This window comes from Antrostomus carolinensis, unplaced genomic scaffold (genome assembly GCF_000700745.2).
Source record: "Antrostomus carolinensis isolate BGI_N321 unplaced genomic scaffold, ASM70074v2 scaffold46874, whole genome shotgun sequence".
NCBI classification, from domain to species: Eukaryota; Metazoa; Chordata; class Aves; order Caprimulgiformes; family Caprimulgidae; genus Antrostomus; species Antrostomus carolinensis.
In genome coordinates, this window is record NW_010309594.1 from 31,476 (window position 1) to 54,821 (window position 23,346).

A 23,346-nucleotide genomic window follows, 5' to 3' on the forward strand; every position below is an offset into this window, starting at 1 on the left:
CATATCTCATATCTGTGCCTGAGTTTCTAAGCTTAAGTTATTCTAACCACTGTGTCTGGAGCCATTACAATAATAATAGATATAATAAAATAATCTATCTGAACCAAATTTAAAGCATATTTTCAAAAGAATATGAAACTTCAGGAAAAGTTTCAGTGCTGCAAAGGAAAGTGGCATCAGCTGGAAAGTCTCATTATAATGTTTTATGTTTATAATTTTTGTTTTAATAGAAGATATTAATTTAGAATTGGATTCCAAAGCAAATAAAGGGCAAGTGAACATGACTGAAGATGATGTAGTTCTACTTTACCGATGCAATGGAAACATTATTAAACAAATACATGTATAAATTGAAAATATTATGGATTAAAAAGGGCAGAAGCACTACCAGCCCTTTTAAAAATCCCAGATGCCCCCCACAGTTTATCTTTCAAATTGTACAAAAATACACAAGCAAGAGGAAAATTAAGCTCCAGAGGAAAAAGACAAGTCAGACAGATACAGACTGAGGACAGACCCTTAATTTCTTGGCATGTGAAGAACAATACACTCTTTAAAAAGATTCATGCAGAAACAATAGGAGCTGAAAACACAGCACTCAGCAAATGCAGACTTCTTGAATACTAAAAGATGTTTAAATAAGAAAATATTGAGAAAAGACAGAGGAGGCACAGGGGGAAAATATCACAGTAGTTGGGCAGGAAATTATTTCAAAATATATGGGGCTACAGGAGCTGAACCACTTTATTTGTGGAGAATAAAAAATCCCTTTATAAGAAGAAATATGGGCTTTTCTGGGTTGTCAATGAAACTGCAAATGAAATAAATATATTAGGAATAATACGCTCAGTGCAACTCATTGTTTAAAAGACCAATATGGTAACTATTCTTGAAGGACAGGAGAACTGAAACAAAGAATACGTTTTCTTTGTCAGTCTACAAAATGGAGTTCGCTTTTTAAATTATTCTCACCTGTGTTTACAAAGACACAGATTCAGCTGGGGAAAAAATCAGACTCGCAGTAAGACAAAGAAATAGCAAAAACTTCTGCCACCTAACCTAACTAAATTCTACTCTGAGGAGCTCTTCCTAGATGTTTTGTGCACGAGTACATCCTCAGCTATATGGCAATTCAGAAATAATACTGTAAATATTTACAATATGGTAAGCTACAAAAAATAAACAAGAAGCACTCCGAATGCTCAGAGCAAAGGAAGTGCAGTTGCTGCTGAAACTTCAGCCCAAGTGTTTTCTGAGTTTGTGATTTATGTGACCTGAATACTGCATTAACTAGAGTTCTCCTTATGATTACTTTCCTACACTGTTAAAAAGAAAGTGTCAGGGCTTTAAAATGTTCACAGTGAAATTGTGCAGGGTCTTTACAGCTCAAGATTCCCCCATAAGAGCGAGCTAGGGAAGTAATGAATTCTCACCTTTGTTTCTGACATTGTTTATCTGCAGGTAAGTACTAAATAAAGAGGATGATAGCTGATCTGATACATAATACAATCTCTCACCTTCTGAGCCAGTACTAAGGATTTTACCAAATCTTATCAAAGCTGCTCTTTATGGAAGGAGCTAGTAACTTGAAGAATAGAAGAAGCAAATCTCCATATCGCTTTATTTTGGGAAGTGTCATTCTAAAGGGATCTCCTGAAGGAAGCCCAGCCCAGACTAACACCAAAGCTGCCAACAGGTTATTATTATCTTCTGTTCATCCTTCCCTAAGAAGGGAAATAGATTAAGGGACTGACACCTTTCTAAGAATGAAGATCTGTAAAGCAGTGTTACAGTACTGGCTCAACTAAATCCAACCAAAAGAGATTAGATTTTCTCACCTTCAAAGCCATAGGTGGTGGACATTACAAAATCTGCATACAGTGGAGATGGAGCCACAGCATACCTCAGTAGCATGGAGATCGTTTAACTCACTTCCCTTTTACTCAAAACAGGATCAACTACCCACACCTACGTCATATGGGACAAAAGTTTGTCTAAGTGATCTCACAGATGTCATCTGCTTCTCAAAGGGTATGTCCAGAACCAGAGCCCAGAACTACCTTTCAATGAAGTTTTACTTCCCACGTGATGAACCTCACACTTTCCACAAGTCCTCTACATATTAGTTGACTTGAAGGTACTAAAAAAGTTCCAGTTTACAAAGCATAGTTCTTCACTGCTTTACACTAATGAGGTGCTGGTTTGATTGCAGCTTAGACTGGGATTTCTTTCATTTGCCATCAAAAGCTGAGTCATACACCAGCTTGCATCAGTTTATGTTCAGGTTATTCAGGTTATCTTTTAAAGTAAAGAGAAGCAATTGTAGCAACATAGCCATTTCAGTTTGAAGAAGGGAGTTTTTTTAGTTTAGATACATAGCTTAAAACCAATTTGATTTATAGCCACAAAACCCACTTCTAAAATTAAAAAAAGAAAAAAAAAACATGCTCACATGCAGTTTTGCTTTTAATTGGGTAATTAAACAAAGGAGGTTGGTTACCAGGCCCTATTGCCTGTAAAATTATTTATGAAATTCAAGTATGCATTTTACAAAGTAATTGACTACATGATCAAAGCAGCTTCATGAGGCAATGATTTTGTTTTTACTGCGTTGGCTCACTTGCATAAGAAGGTGATTAATTTGTTTACAACAGGTCTCTCTCTAAGGTTGACAGGATCTTTACAATTGCAGACTCGTAAGTAGGAAGGAGATGTCAGAAATGGTTGGGAGCTTTAGTGACTGGCTTCATGGCACTGGCAGTGGCATAGGATGCAGCATTTGGCTCTTGTTTCTTCAGCAGAAGACAATCATATTCAGTGATTTCTTCATATGCTGGACTGGAAAGGATTTGGCAGAGGATGAAGATGTCTTGCTAGACTAAAAGGTTCAGCTATTTTGACAAATTAATGTCTGTGTGGTCACTGTGATCTTACTAACAGTGCAAATATAGACGTGATGTAATTGAATTCTGTTTAATCAATGGACTAAACTAACTTTAAATGTTTTATGTAAAACAGCAGGTAAGAAGGGGGTTTGCACTACTAAAAAAGTACATTTGAGAAATGGCTCTTCAGAGATTTCCCAAGAACTTTATGCTTGTTGATTTTTTTTTTTCCCTCCAGAAAAAACAGTGGAAAGGCCAAGTTAAGAAGAAATAACAAACTGTCAGTGAAGTTTTGGGTTGTAAGAATGCTTCCTCTGACTTTATTGCTGGAGGATGTTAACACACTTTCTTGATTTCTGCTTAAGCATGCCTGCGAATTTCTGTACTAACTGTTAAGTATAAGTGTCAGAATCAAAAGGAGCAAAGGGAAATACAAAGTAATTATTCTTGCTTAATACCAAATCAGTCGGACTGCCAGTAGTGCAGATGAATAAATATAAAGCCAAAACTTTTAAACGCTATTTCTAATAGACAGCCAGCATTCATTATTTTGACAAACCTGCCTAGGAATAGAGCCCACTTTACCAGAGGGTTTACCTTTATATAGTATCTGATAAGTATTCTCCGCAGATCGAACACTTGCAGCATTGTTGCAGCGTTGTTATCAATGATGCTATATCCTTCCAGGATGTACTGCGTTCGTGTTATTTCCCATGTCAGCCATCGGAGGTTAAAGGCTGCGTTACAGGATAACAAGTGAGGCAAGTGCCCGGGCTTACAACAGCAGCAGCCTTCATTGTCTTCATCTCCTTCTGTTATAGCTTCCACTTCTCTCTGCTGACAATATGTCCCTTGGCAGTGAGAAAAAGAGAGTATGCTGCCAGTTATTGGGGGAGGAGGAAATAAAGGACCTCTTCCAAGCTAAAAAAGTACAACTGAAGGCTCTATGCACCTCTAATCTAATAGAAAGAGCTACAGCAATAAATTAGATGTGCCAATTGATGCATGCACAGTAGCAAATAAAGAGCTGTACATTCTTTATTTATTATCACTTATAAAACCCAAAAGGGCCTGATCTAACATTCTAAGCATTCAATTCTGAGCTGAGCTAAACTACAGACCACAGCTTCTGCTTTAATAAAAACTCACCAGGAAGCAACACTAAAGAGCCTTGCTCCATCAGGCACATTAAACAAATTGTTCCAAGTCTCAGTCTGCTTCTTCAAATAACACACAGGATGCAAACAAAGATTTTACAGTGTGTCAGAGCACTTATAAAATCTGGATTTTAGCAAACTATCTTAAAAAGCAGGTTACAAAAATGACATCCAATGCGTTGTTCTTTCTCCCACCTGAGTAAAAGGTACCCCAAATCAAACTTCTCTAACGAATAGCACTTGTGGCAGTATATCATGAGGACAGAACAGCTTTCTAATTAGCTGATTACACAGGCTTTAGATCAAAATAGAGTAAATCTTTCTGAAAAAGAGATGTCAACTCTGAAAGAAGACATGAGGCAGATGCAGAAACACATTAATGTAAGTGCTGTGCAGACTGCATCTCTGGACTGTGCTGCGCACATTAGATGGTTAAGCTGAGCCCTTCAGGATTTGAAATCTATGAAAATGTGGTTTCTACACCATGTAGGGCTCTACAAATCAAAACCAAAGTGGACACCCATGTGCTCCCCCCACTCTTCTCAAAAATACATGAGTTATACGTTCTTGTTGCATAGGTCTTTTTAAAATCTATTCTCTGTGGACTGTTGATGAACTTCCTCTCTGCTGAATTTGTATATAAACCTCCTTTCAAGGCCATTTCCTATGATGCAAGTGACACATATGTCTCACATGGACCTTCTGCCAATGGTTTAGTATCACCCCACGAGAGAGCTGGCTCCGTCGGCTTCCAAATGCTCTCGATATAGGAGAGGAAGGTGCTAGACACTGTGCTGCAGTTCAACAGTGATGAACCCCCCACTGCCAGGACCAACAGACCTGTTCCATTATGTCACTGTCAATGGGAGAAGAATTTGGCTGTATTCATCATCTTGAACGTTGGATTGAGAAAGAACACAGTGTCAGCTCCAATTCCCTGCAGTTTTCCAGCACCCTGAAAGAGAGCCTGGAGCAAGGCAGCATCCCAAAGGCCTTTCTGTGGAGCTTCATGACAGTCGCTGTGCCCTTGACTGACTATCTTGGTCCCTTCACAACTGCCTGATCAAAAACCTGAAGACCTTTAGTTTGCACCAACGGAAGTAGCACCCAGAATATTCCTCTCTCCACACTAAGAAAAGTATCTCAAAATATAATAAAATTTGTTAAAGTGTTGTTCATTGCCTTCTCTTTTTTGCCTGTACACCTTCTAAAATGTATCCAGCAAGCAAAAACATAAAATAAAAGGAAGAATAGAAAGATCTGAAGGAAACATGAGAAAAAACAGGACTGTAGCCCTAAGAGATGGGAGAAAAAAAGATCCAGTATATTCCAGTGTTCACTGTTCAGTTTTCTCTAAGTGAAAACTTACACTGTGTACCCAGTGTTGTTCACACACTGATACGTATTCCTCCTTGGACAAATCATTAAATGTCTTCAAGTAACCCAAATATGAACATCTTCAGTTTCAAGACTGCCACAAAGTACAAAAAATGATCTGTCGAGCTGACATTTCCAGTTGGACTGGACATGAACTGGACTGCTTCTGCTTCATATTTCGCAGATTTCTACATGACTTAACGCTTACTGCTCAACAGCAAAAAAGCAGCAACTGCTCTGGGTCAGTCTGAAGTCAAGTCAAAACACATCGTACTCAAGGTGAAGTGGGGAAAGGCATATTCCTTTGTACATAGCTTGAAAAGAGTAAAATAACTACTCCATGCTGGTGCTGTTACTATTGCTGTTATGTTTATTTTTGAAAGTGAAAAGGTCTCTCAGTATTAAACTGAATTTAAGAAGAGATAAATCTTCATTCCAGGTGCTAACTTAAGTATTGTCAAATATTATAAGCAATGAAAAACACAAGCCTAATAAACAACTGCCACTGATTCCCTTAAAACTAAAGGAATTAATGATAGCTTTCCTCAGACTACGTAACTCTATTCTTAAATCATTTTTTATTATTATTATTTTGGTATGGAAATATCACATTTCATTCCTATGGAATACTGACTATATTTCTATGTGCTCTCTATATTGCATCTATTAATGAATACCAAATAGCATTACTGGAGATTCTATAATTACTAGCTTTCTTAAGCCATATGTTCTGCAAAATACAGAGCCTAAAGGGGCTGGCAAGGCAAATAATAATTCAAGAGATCTTCAGCGTTTGAGAGAAGCTGTCATCACATGCATAACAAGCAGAAGATGCCAGAACAATTACTTGCATTCTTAGCTAATTCAACAGGTAAAAATGTGTCCAAGTCATCTTTGCTAAGTAATTTAAATCAATTAAAGTTTAAATTATACTACAGTGGACACAATCAATAATGAACTTGGGGAGCAAGAGACGTTCTAACTAGGATCATGTTATTACAAAACCCCTGGGAACCAACCAAAGGAGCTCATGTGGTCATTTTGCAGATTTATTGCAAAGAATGAAATCAGAGCTGTGCTTCTTAACATCTGGCAAACATGCACTTGCTTAATGAAAGCTGTTTGATGGACTTGGGTACTACCACCTTGGGGATTTGGTGTCTTGACTGCTCACGGAGCCTCTGGGGAAGTTTAAAGGTGTAATCTGAGGAATGGCCTGTGCTCTGACAAAACACCAAATCCCTATTCCTATCATCATGCTGCTGATTAGTATTTCCAAATGACATTAGTAAAAGGAATCAAGTCTGCAAAGACAACATGCAGGCTTGATGCTCAAGTACATGTTGGCTCCCCCTTAATTCTTGCAATCAGTTCTAGAAAGACCAATAATTTTCTCTCATCTTTAATTGAGCCTTACTTTAATCCATAAGGCACTGGCTGGACTTCAATGCCACAGATTTGCATGTTACTGAGAAATTCCACTTTACCAGTGCCTACATCAATCCTTTTTGGTTCATCACTCTAGATGTTGGTACTGCAAAGACTAAGAGCATGTGCTCAGCTTTTTGCATTGAGCCAAAAGGGACAAGTCACAGTAAATGAAGTTAAGCATTTGTGTGCATCTTTTACAGAAGGGTGACCCTAAACTTCTCTGCATATGTTATAAGCTGATTATTAAAATGTCAATTTTTATATTGCTTCTCAAAAAATTATCAATTCAAGCAACTCTGACAGAATTATTCATAAAACCAAAGAGCAGGGAGCAGAATGTGCACTTCAATTCTGCAATATAATTAAGTGTAGTACCATTAAATATTAAAATACAGGAAAATGTTTTCACTGGTAATTAGTCATTTTTAAATCTGAGTGAAAACACTTTTTTTTTTTTACATCTCCTTCTGCAGTAGAAAGAAAATAAGCTCTCCCTCTTCACTCAAACCTAGTCATTCACTGTGACCCTTGCTAGTACAGATGAGACCGATTCATTTGTAAGATACCTGACACTGGATAGTTGCCAAAAATCCATCAATGCAAAAACATGTGCCAGCTGAACAAAGCAAGGTCAATCTATGTGAGCTCAGGAGAAAAACAGGGTGAGAACTTAGAGCTCTTTCTATTTTCCTTATGCACCAGGATTTGAAGACTGACTTGTGCTTTGCCAGAGTGATCTGACCTAAAAGCAAATAAGAAAATTGAAACTGAAGACTATAATCTCACTTTAAGAGATTATAGTCTAATTGAATGACCTAAATTAATGACCACCTAGAATTTAAGGCTGAAATCAAAGTGTGCTTTTGAATTTAATTTTGAAAACTCCGTGAGTGAAAAGCCTTTCTCTGTTCTGAAGGGCCAGAAAGGAAAACCCTTAACATAACCACATACTTCTAGAAGCAGTTTTGATTTCCATAAAACACTTCAGTGTAATGACACATCGAGAATGGGGACTAATTATTGTGGTTGAAGGCAGCGACAGCTTGAGCACTAAGGATTGCTGATGTAATAGCATTTGGGGTGCAAATATACACAGAAAGGGCTCACAGGGCTCATGCACGAACCCCAACCCACAGACATTAAGATATCACAAATTGTGCTCCTGCACTAGGCACTTGAGGCTTTAAACTCTGTGAGCCCAACAACCAGTTTTGGACCAGGGGATTTAACTAGGTGTTAAGTCTGAGAAATGGAGCTAGATACGGAGATGGGAGCCACCAAGATGGACTGAAGCCCAATTCCTTGTGTAGGCCATGCAGAAGTCTCTTAATTGACAACTCCACAAAGTTTGACAAAATCATGCACATGAAGATTTTACAAATAAATGTATTACACTGGAAATGTCTGACCCTGCTCCACTGAGCTCCGCTTCAAATCTGAGTTGCTTCAAATCTGAGTGGATTAGGCTCAGGATAGCAGCTGAATAAGCAGCAAGTTAGCACCCAAAGGAAGCACAAAGATCATAACTACAGCCACTGAAAGGCCATCCTCTCCTGAAACAAGCATCATATGTAGCTTTAGAAACACAGAAAATCAAATAATTCAACCGAGCTCCCAAATGGAAACTCAGGAACCCCAGAACTGGACACATTCTGGAAACCAGCTCCAGTTTTGGCTCCATCCTGCTCTTTTCCTTGTGGAACTGGTATTAAGAACAGTAATTCACAGGTTTTGATAGTCTCAGGTTGTTTCAAAAAAAAACCTCAGGACTCAAAAGACAATATCAATTTCTCAAACATCAAAGCTATTAGTTATAAAAGTGCAGTTTGGTTTTCAGCTGCTTCAGGTGCTCGTATACCTGAAAAATAGTCTGGTTTTCAAACCAGATCAGTTGGCCTAATAACAGGCATCCCCTCTCCTCAGAAACCTTTTCTTTTCTTGGTCCACAGAGACACATTATGGAAGCCAAGGTGGAAGAAAACATTCTCTAAGGATGCTAGTTGTTAAACTTTCAGCTACCAAATACCACAAAAACCTCTTACTTAGCCTCTTGGAGTGCAATGCAAGACACAGTATTTTGTTTCTGGCAAAGAAATTTTCTCAATAAAAAAGCTGCAGTGCACCTAACAACATTTTCCCTCCTTCCAGGAGCCTTCTCCTGTGCACCCATACATACATATAAAATCATGGAAGGGAGGAAAGGGAAAAAAGACATAAAATATTTATTCTAGTCTGTGTTACAGAAACTATACTAAGCCTATTTGAAATTCATAGATGGCTTCCACTGCTGGAGCATCACTGTACACCTAGAAAGCCTTGTACATCACAGATTCCCTGCATTCAACATAACATATCCTCTTCCCTGTTTCATGCCATTCTTCTCAATTAAATCACAAAGATTAAAGAAAGCCCTTGGCATCCTTTCTGCTCATGCTTCTGTTATTTCTAAGCATTGTGCCTCTCAGCCTTTGTTCTTTCCTACAAACAATGTACTTTTGGGTTTTAACCTTTTCTCCAAAGAGAGGCATTAAAAATGGCTGCTTTTCTCTGAACTCCTTGTAATTTATCAATACCTTTAGATGGTTTGGTGCATACACTGAACATACTTCAAGTGTGGTCTCAGGAAAGACATGAAGGTAGGCACTTTTATTTTCCAACAGCAAAAAGTGATTTGTAAAAGCAAAAAGTGAAAGCTGAAACCACTCTTTAAATAAAGAATTACTCTTGCTATGCTAGAGAGCCTTCAGACACAAAAATCAAACACCAATAAATATTCCTTATATTGGTAATGTACTTGCTACTGTAATACAACTATACAACATACATACAGACTGCAGAAATGAGTAACTGTCCTTATTTCTTAGACATCATTACTGTGCCTAAAGCATATACCCTAAACTGGCTGCATTTATACACCATTTTGTGTGGGGAACAAGCTAGCTAACACGGAGAAAGCCCCACAGGCGACCCCATCCTGGTGTCACAGATGTCTTCCACTACGTACACTCACATCTGTGCCTGACCTGTGCTTCTTTCCTTGATTCAACTAATGAAGTTCCAAATGAAGCATGAATATTGCACATGCAACATACAAAAAAAATCACAGCAGAGATTTAGAAGTTAATTCCATGATTGAAGAATACTGGGCATGAGTTAGAAAACAGCTCCTCAAGATTTCAGCATCACCATCCATAAGTAATTTCTGCACATGTATCACCTAACTGGATTTTCTCCAAAAGACATTTTGTAGAGGCACAGACTAAACAGGAACATATTTTAAGTCTTCCTTGCTCTACAGGGAACTCACAGGAGCTAGATATTTTGACATTCTTTCTGCTTGTTCCCTGACTGTGGGTTTTCCCTTGTCTCTTCCTTTCAAATTAAATGATATATTATGTATTTCTTCTGGCAGGTTGCTTTTAGCATACTGCTGTGGTCTAACACAGACAGTAGAGTTGTATTACCGAAGGGCTTAATTCTTCCACACCAATGTGCAGCTACAGGGAAGTTTTCACCTACCCTGAGCTCATTACTACCCTTTCTTCATTTTTTGGTAAAGGAGGAGTGGGGTACCTCCTCTCAAAATCTTGAGGTACTGAGCCTTCCCCCTGCCTTACACACAGGATGAATGACACAATGGAGGCACATCCCTTCTCTGTCTGTAGAAAGAGAGAAGGAAGAACTAATTCATACAAGGTGCTTAATTTGAACAGGACTAAAGATGGATGAGAGGAATCCCAGCTTTGCTGACTCTTCTGTCAGTCTTTTTGGTTGTTTGTTTGTTTTTTGTTTTTTTTTTTCAATTAAAAGCTGAGCCAAGTGCTTCTATTACATACAATTAGAAAGGCATCTGGATCCGTCATTTATAATGCCAACTCTCAATTAGGCTGGACTGCAAATTTGGGAGGCAGTACCTCCTGCCCCCAGTACACTTAAATTCAGAAGACTCTATGCCTCCTTCTTTGGGCACTACTGTGGCAGTATTGTCAGCACAGCTTTTCAGGTCCCACGATAAGAAACGCCCGTAGGAAAATCCAGAGCTCCACAACACAAATATTGCTTTTGGTTTACTCATAAACAGAAAACAGTCACAGACAACACTGTTGTGATTCACTCATTTCCAAAGCAAACATAGACTTCCTATTTAAGGAACAGCAGATTTTTAGGCCCGTCAATTAAAATTACTTGTTTGAAATTGAAGTCAAGCATCCAAAGTTCAGAAATTACAGATTTCAAATTCCTCCTCTAGCTCTTTTTTCCTCCTCGTGGGACACCATTCTGCACAATGAAAGAAATGAGGGTCCTATGTGAAAAACAGTGGATGACCAGACAACTACAAATAGGAAGCAAGATGCCCAAAGCAGAGGAAATGAGCCTAGTGCTTAACAACTGCCTCTTGATTTCATAACCTAGCAGGTTTTTCCAAAGCACTTGCATATACTCTTCCCATTTATTAAAAAAAAACAACAACAAACAAAAAACTCCCGTCAAACAAAAAAACCTACTGCATTCAGTCGTACCTCACACCTGCCATTTGCAAGATTTGAAATGGGGAAGAACATGCCTAGTCCTCACAGGAGATGGCTCTTGGTGCTGCCTGGGGGCAGCCCAATCTAACTTCCCGCCCCTACAGGCAGTGACCCGCTCAGAGGAAGGAACAACAAAAAAAAAAATCTTCCAAGGAAGACTTTCACTTCAGTCTCAGCTTTCACAGAGCTTCCTTGGGACAGCCCTGGGACCAACCCTTTACTCAGTTTCTGCCTTCGAGTCAGCCCTTCTGGCTTCTTTTACTCAGACTCAGTACCCCAGTGTCTGGGCACCCTTGTGTAAACCCTATGGCCTCACCAGAGCAGCTGGGCTCCTTGTTGACACAAGGATGAAACCTGTTACAGGAAGGCTATGGTACTAGAGCACAGTTTATCTAAAGCACACCAGCCCTCATGGGTTACCCGGAGGCACAAGCAGCACACTGGTGTCAGCACACCACCTCACCAAGTCTCCACTCGGCACACAGCAGACTATCTGCCCACACTTTGGAGTCCATGAAGCTTTTGTTATGGTCTGCATCAGGCAGATCCATCTTATCTGGCTTGTGCCTGGTTCCCCTCTGGGCTCCTCTGCTCCTCCTACTCCATCCTTAAGCTGGCTTGTAGTTCATGTGGTTTCTCTGCCACCCATTCTGCATGGTCCAGTAGGGTTCAACTCTCATATGGCAAGTCAAAAGACAGGTGTTTGAGCTGCTCTTTTCTCAGGTATGTTCCCTTATTCAATCCTACACAGCTTCTCTCTTCCATGCCAAAAAACATGATAACAATACTCACATACTCCTAGTTTCTCTTGTAGCATCTCCCCTACCAGGAGAAAATATTCTGAAAGCTGGAGAAATCTTCCTTAAATACCATGTCTGCAAGGACACAAACTAACTTCCCTCCCTGTAAGTGTTCAAGGCCAGGTTGGATGAGGCTTTGAGCAACCTGGTCTAGTGGAAGGTGTCCCTGCTCATGGCAGGGGGGTTGGAACTAGATGATCTTTAAGGTCCTTTCCAACCCAGACCATTCTATGATTCTAACCACATACTTTCTCTTATTCTTGGAATAGCATCATCCAATGGGTTCAGAGAAGAGAAGAGGGGGAGTCCATTTCCCTCCCATTTCCATCCTTTCCCCCTCTTTCTAGTATTGGGTAGTCTCCTTCCCCAGTACTTTGAGGGTGAGGAGGAATAAGGGACTGGATTTGTACTGAAGTTGAGATAATCTAGGTGAGATTCCTACCCCACAGTTTGCTGCTCTTCTCTTGGTCCAGGTCTTTTGAACTCTCAGGTAAGGGTGATGCTTTGCAGGCTGCCAGTCTCCTCCTGAGGAGTGTGGGAGAAACTTGGAAAGGGGATATTCATGACAAGAACTCAGCTGGTTTAAATGGCAACCCATGAAGCACGGGAGAGGTTGTGGAGCTCAGCCTCAGCTGAATTTAAAGACCTGTTGCAGGCAGCAGACATGTTGGAACTATTCACAAAGCAAATCAGCTACAGTACTAACACTGAACAGCATTAAGCAATCAGCATGGAAAGGTCAATTTTCAGATCCATTTAGTTACTTAAACTGTGATTTTAGGGAACACAGTAATACCTTGACAGGTGGCACACTACAATTTTTGAGCTTTGCTCTCAGATCCAAATGCAAAATGGCACTTGACTGGTAATGAACCATCCTGGCTCAAAGTCAAACAAAGTCTTCCCAAAAAACTTTGCAACAAAACTATCCAGTTGTTCACCATTCAACTTCCAGTTCATTAAGCCTGTCTGCTAGGCCCCTCATCTTTTTATCCAGCTAGCACGTGGTTTGAGGATCCTCTCACATTTTTTCATCTCTGTTTCCAAGATTTACTTTTCTTGAACTGCCTGGGGATTGTAATGATGGAGAGGGACCCAGAAGTAGGTGGCAACTACATAAAGGAAAAAAAAAATACTCACAAAACTAATATAATTTAAGCATGAAAGTAAGATTTCTTTCTTCTTATTGTTTCAATTCCTACAGTGATCTATTTTAACACAAAAGCAAAGATAATTCTCTGAAATGGGAATGCAAGTTAATGGAAATGTACACAGTCCTGCTTACTCAAAACCCCAACAAAACTGAACAAAATGTCAACATTGTCCAAGATATGTCTCTTCTCTAACATACATAAATCCCTTCTGGAAGTCACTTCTCTTTTCAGATCTGCAGAAATGAATGAACTTTTTTTTTCCTTCATGGAGTTTCCATAAAGAATTACAACTTTTATCAGCCTGTGAAACGAGTGGTACTGTAACTAACAGTTTTGAACTGCCACAGTATTTAACTGCTCTTACAGAACAACATCAGTCTGCGTTTGTCTGGCCTGGATTTGGAAGAAGTAATAGCAAATTACAAATCTATCCCAAAAAAGCCTTTCACTTGTGGACTCCATAGGGTACATAACCTCAGTACCTATCTCTTGACACAGCAGCACCACTGCTTACCATGGGGGCACACAAGGAGAAGGTAATACTTGCACAGATGTTTATGAAGTTGAAGAAAGTCACAGAGCCGCACATACATCGTTATCATGAACAACAAGAAATTATGAACAAATTCTTTCTCTTCCTTTCCAGTTGCTTTTTCTTACAATTTGCCTTTGTATTGAGCAGGTACTACAAGGTACTCTCTTCAGGTACTACAATACTGAGCTGTTCCAAGTATGTACTCTTTTCTACATACCTTTTCTTAAGATACAGAAGTGTTATCTTTGTCCCCACCATACAGGAAGGCAAGTGAACACCAAGCATTTACCACAACCTGTTCAACACCCTACAGGGAGTCCATCACAGAGTCAAGACTTGAGCCCACACATGTTATTTCCTAGGCTAATCGTCCCACACTTAAGTGCATTCAAAGGGCCAGTCTGTCTCCTATTTTCTGATACTCAACCTTGTTGAAAAGTTGCCTTGATTACACACTCCTCTACACGCTGCCCATTAGATGCTCAGCCCTTGAGCCTGGAAAGCTGTTTATTCTGGGATTTCAAAACTCCCATCACCTGCAATTGCAAAGTGGTATCTTTGAAAGGTTACAAACCAAAGCAACAAACCCAGGCAGCCAAAACGTGTAGTACGAGCAAAATTTAAAAGCTGTTTAAAAGTTTTGTGGTTTTACTTTCATTTTTCTTTCTACTTTAGGCACAACAAAAGACAAAAGGATTGCAGTGTGATACTATGAGCAACCGGCCTTACAAAAGCCACACCACCGCGGAAAGGGATGCAATTGCCATTGCTTAAAGAGGAGTGTCCTGAGGAGTGTCCTGACAGAGGAATGCACTGAACAGGAAAAAAGTGAAGTCCCTTCTTCAGCTGAAGCCAGCACTTCCTAAATAAGAGAAGTATGAACCCGGCATGATCTCACACATGATATTTTCCATGGGAGGAGTCTTATGATATTTGGGGCTTTTTCAAAGACAAGTTTTGAGGGGTTGAACAATTTTAAGAACAACTTTGGTTTCCATGGTTATGGAGGAAAAGAAATAACCTAAAAGCATAACTAAGCATAACCTAAAAGATCGGTGAACCAAGCAAATAACTCAACATGCTTTCTTTATGAAAGTCTTATGATACTGCAGAACATGACTCCAAATTTCTTAACACCTAGGTTTCAAAACATTGTCATTATCATTGTCAAATAATGATACAAAGAGTTACAAGGCATTTAGACAGACAGACCAATATCTGTAAAAAGAAAGTGCAAGAGAGAGCAAGGTCCTTAATCTCCATGTCCTACTGTAGAGTTGTGATGGATTAAAAAGCCAGACAGGTTTGTTGCCATTTCTGTTGTTATTTAAATCATCAGTGATCCTTACCTCGAAATTCCAGCCCTCTGAGCTGAAAGGTGACAAGGCCATTTCCAATTTCAATCAAGTGCACAAAGGCATTTAAATAATCCGATGCCAGAATAAAACAGTCTCCTGTGTTGTAGTTTCCCCAGCGGCCCAGAATCAAATCTCCACAAAGAGACTCCTGCAGAGATCTTGTCAAATGCTCATAAAAAATGGAGTTGAGATTATTATCATCATTTCCTACAACCAGAGGAGCACATTTGTAAAGAATAAAATTTATAATACACTAAGCCATTCTGTATAAAATCTCATTTTCTTTTTTATTCCTGCATAAAGCTGCTTCTTCTAGCTGGAAGACATCTTCCTGATACTTTATACAATCTACATTTCCTAGGTGGTTTTTAGCCCTTCAGAGAATCAGGCCTGAAACTTTTGCTTAACATGAACAATATTGTAAATAGAACATCAAATTAGTGAAAACACTTATTTCCGACTGAATCAAATCACCTCCATATTTTACAACAGCAAGAATCTTTTGACACCACTGAAAGTTTCTGCAAAGCTAAGTCAATGTCTACATATTGTTCTTAATTTTAAGAAACTAAAAATCATTATTATTTCAGTACATAATCTTAAATCTGAATATTATTTCTGAAATTTTAAAGAATTCAGTTACACAGCTTCCGGTAATTTTGTTGGGATTTTTTTTTTTTTCTTTTAGACCTCCAGGAATTTTTCAAGGCTTTGTCCATGAAGTATCTGTTGGTACTTAAGAGGAGGATATATATTTTAAAAGAGTTCACTTAGTATATTGAGAAAGAACAAAACAAGGTTTGTTCACCACTAGAATTGCTACCACTTCTTTAAAAATAGTAACTGTCCAATTACACATTGCTTGGACCAGTTATCCAGGTGAAAAACACCCCATCACAGTTCGAAAGTGTCTTCTCATAAAGGTTTATAGCATTTAACTGGATTGAAAGTAGCACTTTATGATGGTGATCCATGAAAGGGAACGAACCTTTCACAAACACTAACGTAGTGCCACATAATCCACTGTGGTGTTGTCTTGTGCTTGTACTGTTTTACAGAGTATATGCTTGACATGAGAACTGCTTTTCTTTTCTATAATGCATCAGTGTTTCACCTTCAATACTTTTAAAATGCTGGTGCATTAATAGATACACATGTACAAACCAACATCTTGTAGGTGCATTTGTATACATAAGAGTGTATGTGGATACACAGGTACAGGTACATGTGCATATTTACGTACGTGCATATTTAGGAGCAGATCTAACACGGAGATGAAAACCAGAGGATGACAGGCTATAGCTTCCCCTACAAACTGCTCCTCAGTACCCGGAGAGGAGTAGGCATGTTACTATGCTACTTTTCATCACCGTGGCCATTATGCATCCAGCCCTGGTATATATGTATGTGCAGGTGTGTATGCACATACAGACATACTCAGCTATACACCTTGTAGAATATATTTGGTCAAAATCTAAACAAGTCATAAAACGAATCTTCTAAGCACACATACAAAAGGAATGTTTTGCTTGAGCTATGGGGTTTAAAACATAATTAGCTTCTTAGGATAAATAATAATGCTAAAGGTTATTGCTCTCAGATGTCAGAATGGCCATGGGAAACATCTTCACTCCCTGCCTTGAAATGATAAATAATGAAAGAGCACTATATATGCCTCGAACTGCTAATACCTCTCTCTCCTTCTTGGACACCCTGGATTACACCCATTTCTGCTTGAAGTGTATTTGTTCATGCTACTGATATAATGGATAAGGATAAAAAGGCAGGGGCAGATAAAAATATAACAGCAATAATTACAATGTAAATTTATACCCCCACAATGCAAGCCCCTGACACCTCAGTGGCAAAATATAATCAGCCACAGAACACTAAAGCAGAAGAAACCCATATATGAAACCCTGGTCTCTCTCACTGAGACCAGGATTTGGCATGAAACACTGGTATCTGTTTTCCCCGGAAAGGGCTCTGTCCCACCAGGTGCTGAAGAGCATCAGCTGAGGTCTCTGCATCCACTGACTTGCCAAAAAATGCTCTTGCTTCCCAGTCTCAAAGGAACCACTCCGTGCTGCCCAGGAATGTTCTTTACATTACCGTGGATTTGAGCTCACTTAATGCACCGATACCCAGAGGAGAAACCCACCATCCTTCCTACTTCTTTCTTTTACCCACTCCTGCAAATTTTCCAATTTCCCTCTGCCCTCTCTCTCCGAAAAGGTTTCTCTCCAGGAAGAGGAGATACACATCAGCCCAAACTGCTCAGCAGCAGGTGCACCTTTAAACTGCTGCTTTTTTCCAAAACCTTTCCCTGCCCACAGCTGACCTTCAAGTCCAGCTAGGGTGTCTGCTGCATACTCTGTACAAACAGCAATGTTATGATTAACCAAGCAATTCGCAGTCCAGCAGCTATTTGATCAGCTACACATAACTGAAAAGCAAATACCAAGTGACACAACTTAAACTGGTGCTCTGCTACACTTAAAATGCTCTGGTTTGTTCATACAACATTTAAACCCTTTGCATCTCTTGAGGCAAAGCCTTGATGGTATAAACATATCACATTTTGCAATTCAAGCAAAACACTCAAACTCCCAAGCCATACCTGCATCCTTTTCGATCTGAATTGCCAGTCTGGTGTTCGAATGGTCTGATCTTCTGGTGCTGGAAATAAAGACATGTTGTGCAAACAATTATTCTTTTTAGAAATAAGATTCTCACAAAAACATATTTTTATTTTCTTTTTAATATATCTTCTTATTCTGTGTTTATATCATTATATAGTTCACACTAATCCATTCCTCATTTTACTCCAAGTAGGCATATATAATTATTTTGGTTCAGTATTGCTACTGATTTTGTAGTTTATTAGCACACAAAGCAAAAATGTCTGTATCCCCTCCTCCTTTTCCTCTAACTCTTTCTTCCTCATCTTCCTTCTTGTGTGGCAGAGCCCATTCAGAATTTGGCATCTATGATAATACACAATGCTACATACTTAAATAATTGAACTGGCTCCAGGAGCACAACAGCCAGGTGCCACCAAAACAGTGAACAGAAAGAATATTAAATCAGTCTCTCTTTCTTTCTAAGCCTTAAGGAAAACGCATGGACTCAAGGGGTTTTCTTTGTGTGAAAATATTTCTATACATGAATAAAATCTATGGAAAGACAACAACAAAAAAATCAATTTACTTAGTTTCATCTTTAGTTGGGCAGCAACAAGAGAGTCCCTGGTCATTCTGATCACTTGAGAAAGAGTGAATTACAGGGTCTTAGTCCACACAGACAGTAACTCTGTCTCCCTTATGAATGACACATTCCCTACTTAGTATTTTCATTGTAGAAATAGAATATAAATACCACAGGAAATATGGTTACAGAACAGAAAGCAACTAAAAGGTAGACTGGACTGAGCTTTTATTCCTACTTGAAGTCTGAAAATAGGGAATGAGGAAATCACTGTGGGCAAGTTCATGTCCAACACAAGGGAGTGGTTGTTGTGACTAGGGATATTGAACACCAGAAGTCCAAACCATCTCCCAAGTATCCATTTCCCAATCCTTCAGGGTACAAGTGACAGTAAATACAAATTTCCCTGAAATATTTCTCTGGCAGTGGTGCTTTAGGATTTCGGGACACTTCATTAAGAATATTTTCTCAAAAGTTTTGCCCTCAATCAGTAGTCTTAGCAGAAGGTCTTCAATCAGATACATAAACATTATCATTCCTTAGAAAACAGGATTAAAGCAGAAGGGGGTAAAGACAAAGCCATTTGCCCCAAACGACAGTCAGCATAAGGTTACATGCGACAGTGGTAAGAATTTCATCTGTTCAACAGCCTGCAAACGCAGGGGAAAAGTGCCAAGCCACCACCTCTCCTTGCACAGGAACCAAGGGAGACATCCAGGCAAGGTCCTCATCAAGACCTTTATCAAACTGTGACAAAGGCAGCATGGCCAGGTGGGACTGGCTGGGGTCTGGTTCATTAGGGTGGGCAGCACAGGGCATAGCAGAAACTTTGAGTGGGCTGATGGTTGGCCAGTCAACTTAGAAAGCCCAAATTTAGCTACTCACTATGAGAACTTAGACATGCCCTGAGGAAGACTGCGCCAAAGAGGGTCTAAGTTATGCAGGAGGCTTTCAAACAGCTTAAATAACACTGAAAAAGGATGGTGTAAACCCAGGGTAATGTTGAAGCACAGCAGAGACTCTCTGGAAGTCTGTACATCCTTATCTCAGTATTGGCTCCCAGGATTTCATGTGTCAATATACAGGTTATTTAAAAGGCTGGAAGTTTCTGAGCTGAAGCTATAAGATCATGTTGAAGCCAGGTGGGAGAAAGCTTCTTCATCTACCCTCTACAGCCTCCTCAAATAAGCTGTGGAAAACTGACCAACAGAAAAATTGCACTCAGGCTTCCATGTAGTAGACAGAAAAGGAACAGAATTGCTTTACTTGTACCCCCTACCAGCAACTGATTTTTGCTTTGAAAAAGCATGTTGTTTACAAGAAATACAATTGGAGAGAATATATGAGTCTTAATTAGAATTATTTGTAATTAATATCAGTATGCTATCTACATAGATTAACATTTTATTTGATGTATTATTTATCTTCCTGCCTCTGGTTGGCTCAGCTTATTGTAACTGCAATTTTCATTTCCTATGCAACAGAAAATGGCAACATGGAGGGGGAAGAGCCTTCTAAGCAGTTCAGAACATAAAGAATGATTTTACTTCAAAAAGCTTGTCAGAATTCTTCTACCCTGATATACATCCATCTGCAATTGCAACATATGCAAGAGTAAGCATAAAGATTAGGTTATGGAATTCAATCAATTCTCTATTCTCAGAAGAGAAATGCTGCTGATTTCCAAATGCATATGTTTTAAGTGTATGAGACTCATTAACTTTCAGTCCCTCTGAAATCAGTGTGGCAGTACGAGGTACAAGTCAATACTATTCTTTATCCCAATTTTTTACCAACCTATAAAGCATTTCTGTTCATGAGGCATATTGAGACCCATACAAATCAAGTAATGCTTCAGAAAACTCTAACCTATAATAAGTAGGAATCCTTTTGCCCAGCATGCAGCTCTGGCTCCGTTTCTTTCTCTTTGTTTTTGGGGTTTTTTTTGGTTTTGTTTTTTTATTTGAGAGAAAGATGCATGAAATAATCAGGGAAAATCATGAGTGCTTTGGGAAAGTCCAAGATGGATAATACAGCCTGACTGGGAAGAAGGGGGGTAAACAGAACAGCTCTCACAAACAAGACAAAACCAGGCTCCATTGCGGCTTTATCGTCCATTCCAATCACAGCAACAATTGCTTAAGCAGCTAAAATATGGGCCCTGGGACATGAGACAAGAAAGGATTTATGTTTTCAGACACTACTAGAAAAACTCAAATCTTTATACAGATATTTTGAAGCATAATTTTTACTTTTTTTTTTTTTTTTTTTTAAGATCAAGAGTAAGAGTTTGTTAAGCAAACTTCTGTCCTGAAATTCAGTTTAGTTGAATAAATTCAGTCAGGTAATCCATTTTGGACTGCAAAAATCTCCCACAATTATTAGCAACCAAAGCTATGTTTGTACCTTCCTGAAGGCAATGGGAATTTGCATAGCATTAAACCATAATACACTGCACCTAACAATCAAACCAGTAACGTCTTTTCTCCTGGGCTTTTTGCTGTCGACTAGGACCTCTCAAAGAGAACTTCTGGGATGAGTGGGTGATTTAGGCTTTCCTCCAGTGGCCTCTTGCTTTAAATTTGGTTGTTACCACTCATCCAAGGTGATAATTAGCTCAGTAATTGGATTCCTTCCTGAATTGCATTATTCTATGCAAACCAAGTGCAGGTCCTTGGGCACTTGCCCTAGAGAGCAAGTGACTGTGTTTGAATGTCTTCAGCTAAATCTTCATCAATTTTAAAGTCAAGATCTTGCTTAGTTCCTCAAATCTCTCTCATGTTCTTTTAATCCAGCATTTATACAGGCATTGAGACAATCCACTGGCTTGCATAGTACTGTTCAGTTCATGCCGTTATAACTATTGATTCCCTCTGCAAAACTATGAAGTCACTTCCTATACTTCCCTTGTCCAAAAATGCTGCCTCATTTTTCAACATGGAAAGACTGTCTTCTGCCACTTTACTTTCCCAATTTCCTTAGAAAGGCAGAAAAAAGACCAAAGGGGATTCAGGCAGCCTGGGGAACTTCCAGCGGATGTTGAGAATAAGGCAAATTGAGAGAAAAAACTTCATTGCTGTGTTTATTTCCAGAAGATGAAAACAAAATTGCAGTTGTTTTGCCTTCCTGTTGCTGGATTTTGCCCCAAAACACAAATTCAAGATTTCCCGGATTCCTACTGTGAAGCAAGGGATCTCTACTTTGAAAGAGAACAAAACAAAGAAAAGCAGTTCCCCTTTGGGGGATGCAAGAGATGCCTTTTTTAGGGTAGATCCAAAGTTTATCTTTGTATCCAATGAATTTTAATCCATCTTTCCATGACATCTAACAGGCAAGTCCAACAGAGAAAAACTTTACTATGCTGCAGCCCTATAATTATTCATGGGAGTCTGGAAAAAAAAAAAACCCTCAGCGTTTCCATGTGAATGTCTTACGCTGCTGGCACTATAAATGGAAGGCTTAACATTAAAAACACAGCACTAGTAGTAGGCCATGACAGTGAGGTAGGAGGGCAAATGAGGAGACGGCAGAATAAGCAGGCATCCATGAACATTTGAAGGACACCAGAGGCAAAAACGATGGTACTAATTGGAAGTGTGAGGATGCCCAAGTAGTTTTAAATCAATTTCATCTAAAACACAGAATGATTTCAGTGTGATTATAACAGCAAAGGCTGACAGCCCCTTTGTGCATAACCATGCCCAGGTTTTCTGGGCAGCGGCATGGAAGATATGCCTTAGGTTTCATCCATGTTAATAAAGACAGACCTTTTAAAAATGAAAACCAACTGCTCCTTCCTCATCACTCGCTCTGATTTTTATTTTTCATGCTTTGTTCCTGCCCTCCTTCCCTGACTGCTTCAGTGTTTCATCTAACAATAATAAAAAGTGGCTTTGATTGCACGCTAGGAAACTAGGGGAGGGCTAAGGTATAAAAAGTTCCAGTTGTTAAAGACAGCGCTGTTGAAGGATCCTTTTAAAACATAGGAAGATATTATTATCAATAACATTTCCTGTTCTTAGGGTTTCTTTACTTTCTTAAAAAGGTTATTTTATAATTCATTCAGAGAGCTTCTTCAGTTTGTTTTTTTGTGGTTTGTTTGGGTTTTTTTTCAATTGTTGTGGATTTTTGTGGTTTTTTTTTATTTTTTTAAGTGTAAAAATCAGAACTGCAGTCACTTGTTGAGATACTACTGAGCATATTTGACAGATTCTGAAGCCCTTCCTGAAGATGAGGTTTCTGTGCTTCTGTAGCAATAGGGATGCAAATGAGGTGTGAATCTGAGATCAAAAGCTAAGTGCCCAAAGATGGATTAAACAGCCCATCTAAGTGCTCTGACATTCAACGGTTTAGCTGAGGAATTCTCCTCTTATTTGTAAGCCAGGTCGTTTAAACATCTGTGTACTTGAAAATATTCACTAATGCCACTAACCAAAAATGTCATCAATATCCCCACTTTTGTCTTATTTGTCTAACTTGCTACTTAATTTCTTTCCCCCTGTCTGAGTATGCTTTTTCTTTTAAAAGGCATTTAGTCACTATATTCAGATATTTTATACAATGCAATACAAAGTTTTATAAGTGGAAGGATTATGCCATCTGTACAGACCTGTTTGTGCTCGCTCTTGTATCAGTGAAAAAGGGCTGGGACGCTGACACTCCTGTAAGGATGGGGCTCAGCACAGGACCCAGCATCACAGCTATACCTCACTGCCCACAATTCATAGATGTACTTTTAATTTAAAAGCAAATTTGTTAATTACACACAAAATACGCATCTGAAATACTGCAGGTGAGTGTTATTTTTCTGTTTTCCCATGGTAAGTCAACATAAACATTATAGGAAAGGTACTATGCTGTGCTCAGCCCTGAGTAAAAAGCTCTGCAGGACTAATCACGGAGACATGGTGGGA

The 23,346-nt window shown here is 39.1% G+C and overlaps 1 protein-coding gene across 1 annotated transcript in view; it reads right to left on the bottom strand.

Annotated features, from left to right (window-relative positions):
* The window catches only part of PCNX2 (pecanex 2), a gene marked incomplete at its 5' end in the record, with an annotated part of 40,356 nt that extends 22,451 nt beyond the window's left edge, over window positions 1–17,905 (bottom strand). The window contains 3 exons of the mRNA XM_029084534.1: window positions 3,483–3,736; window positions 15,218–15,433; window positions 17,847–17,905. Coding sequence (XP_028940367.1) covers window positions 3,483–3,736; window positions 15,218–15,433; window positions 17,847–17,905 — 529 coding nt within the window. The remainder of the gene's footprint in view (window positions 1–3,482; window positions 3,737–15,217; window positions 15,434–17,846) is intronic.
* Window positions 17,906–23,346: the final 5,441 nt, after the last annotated feature.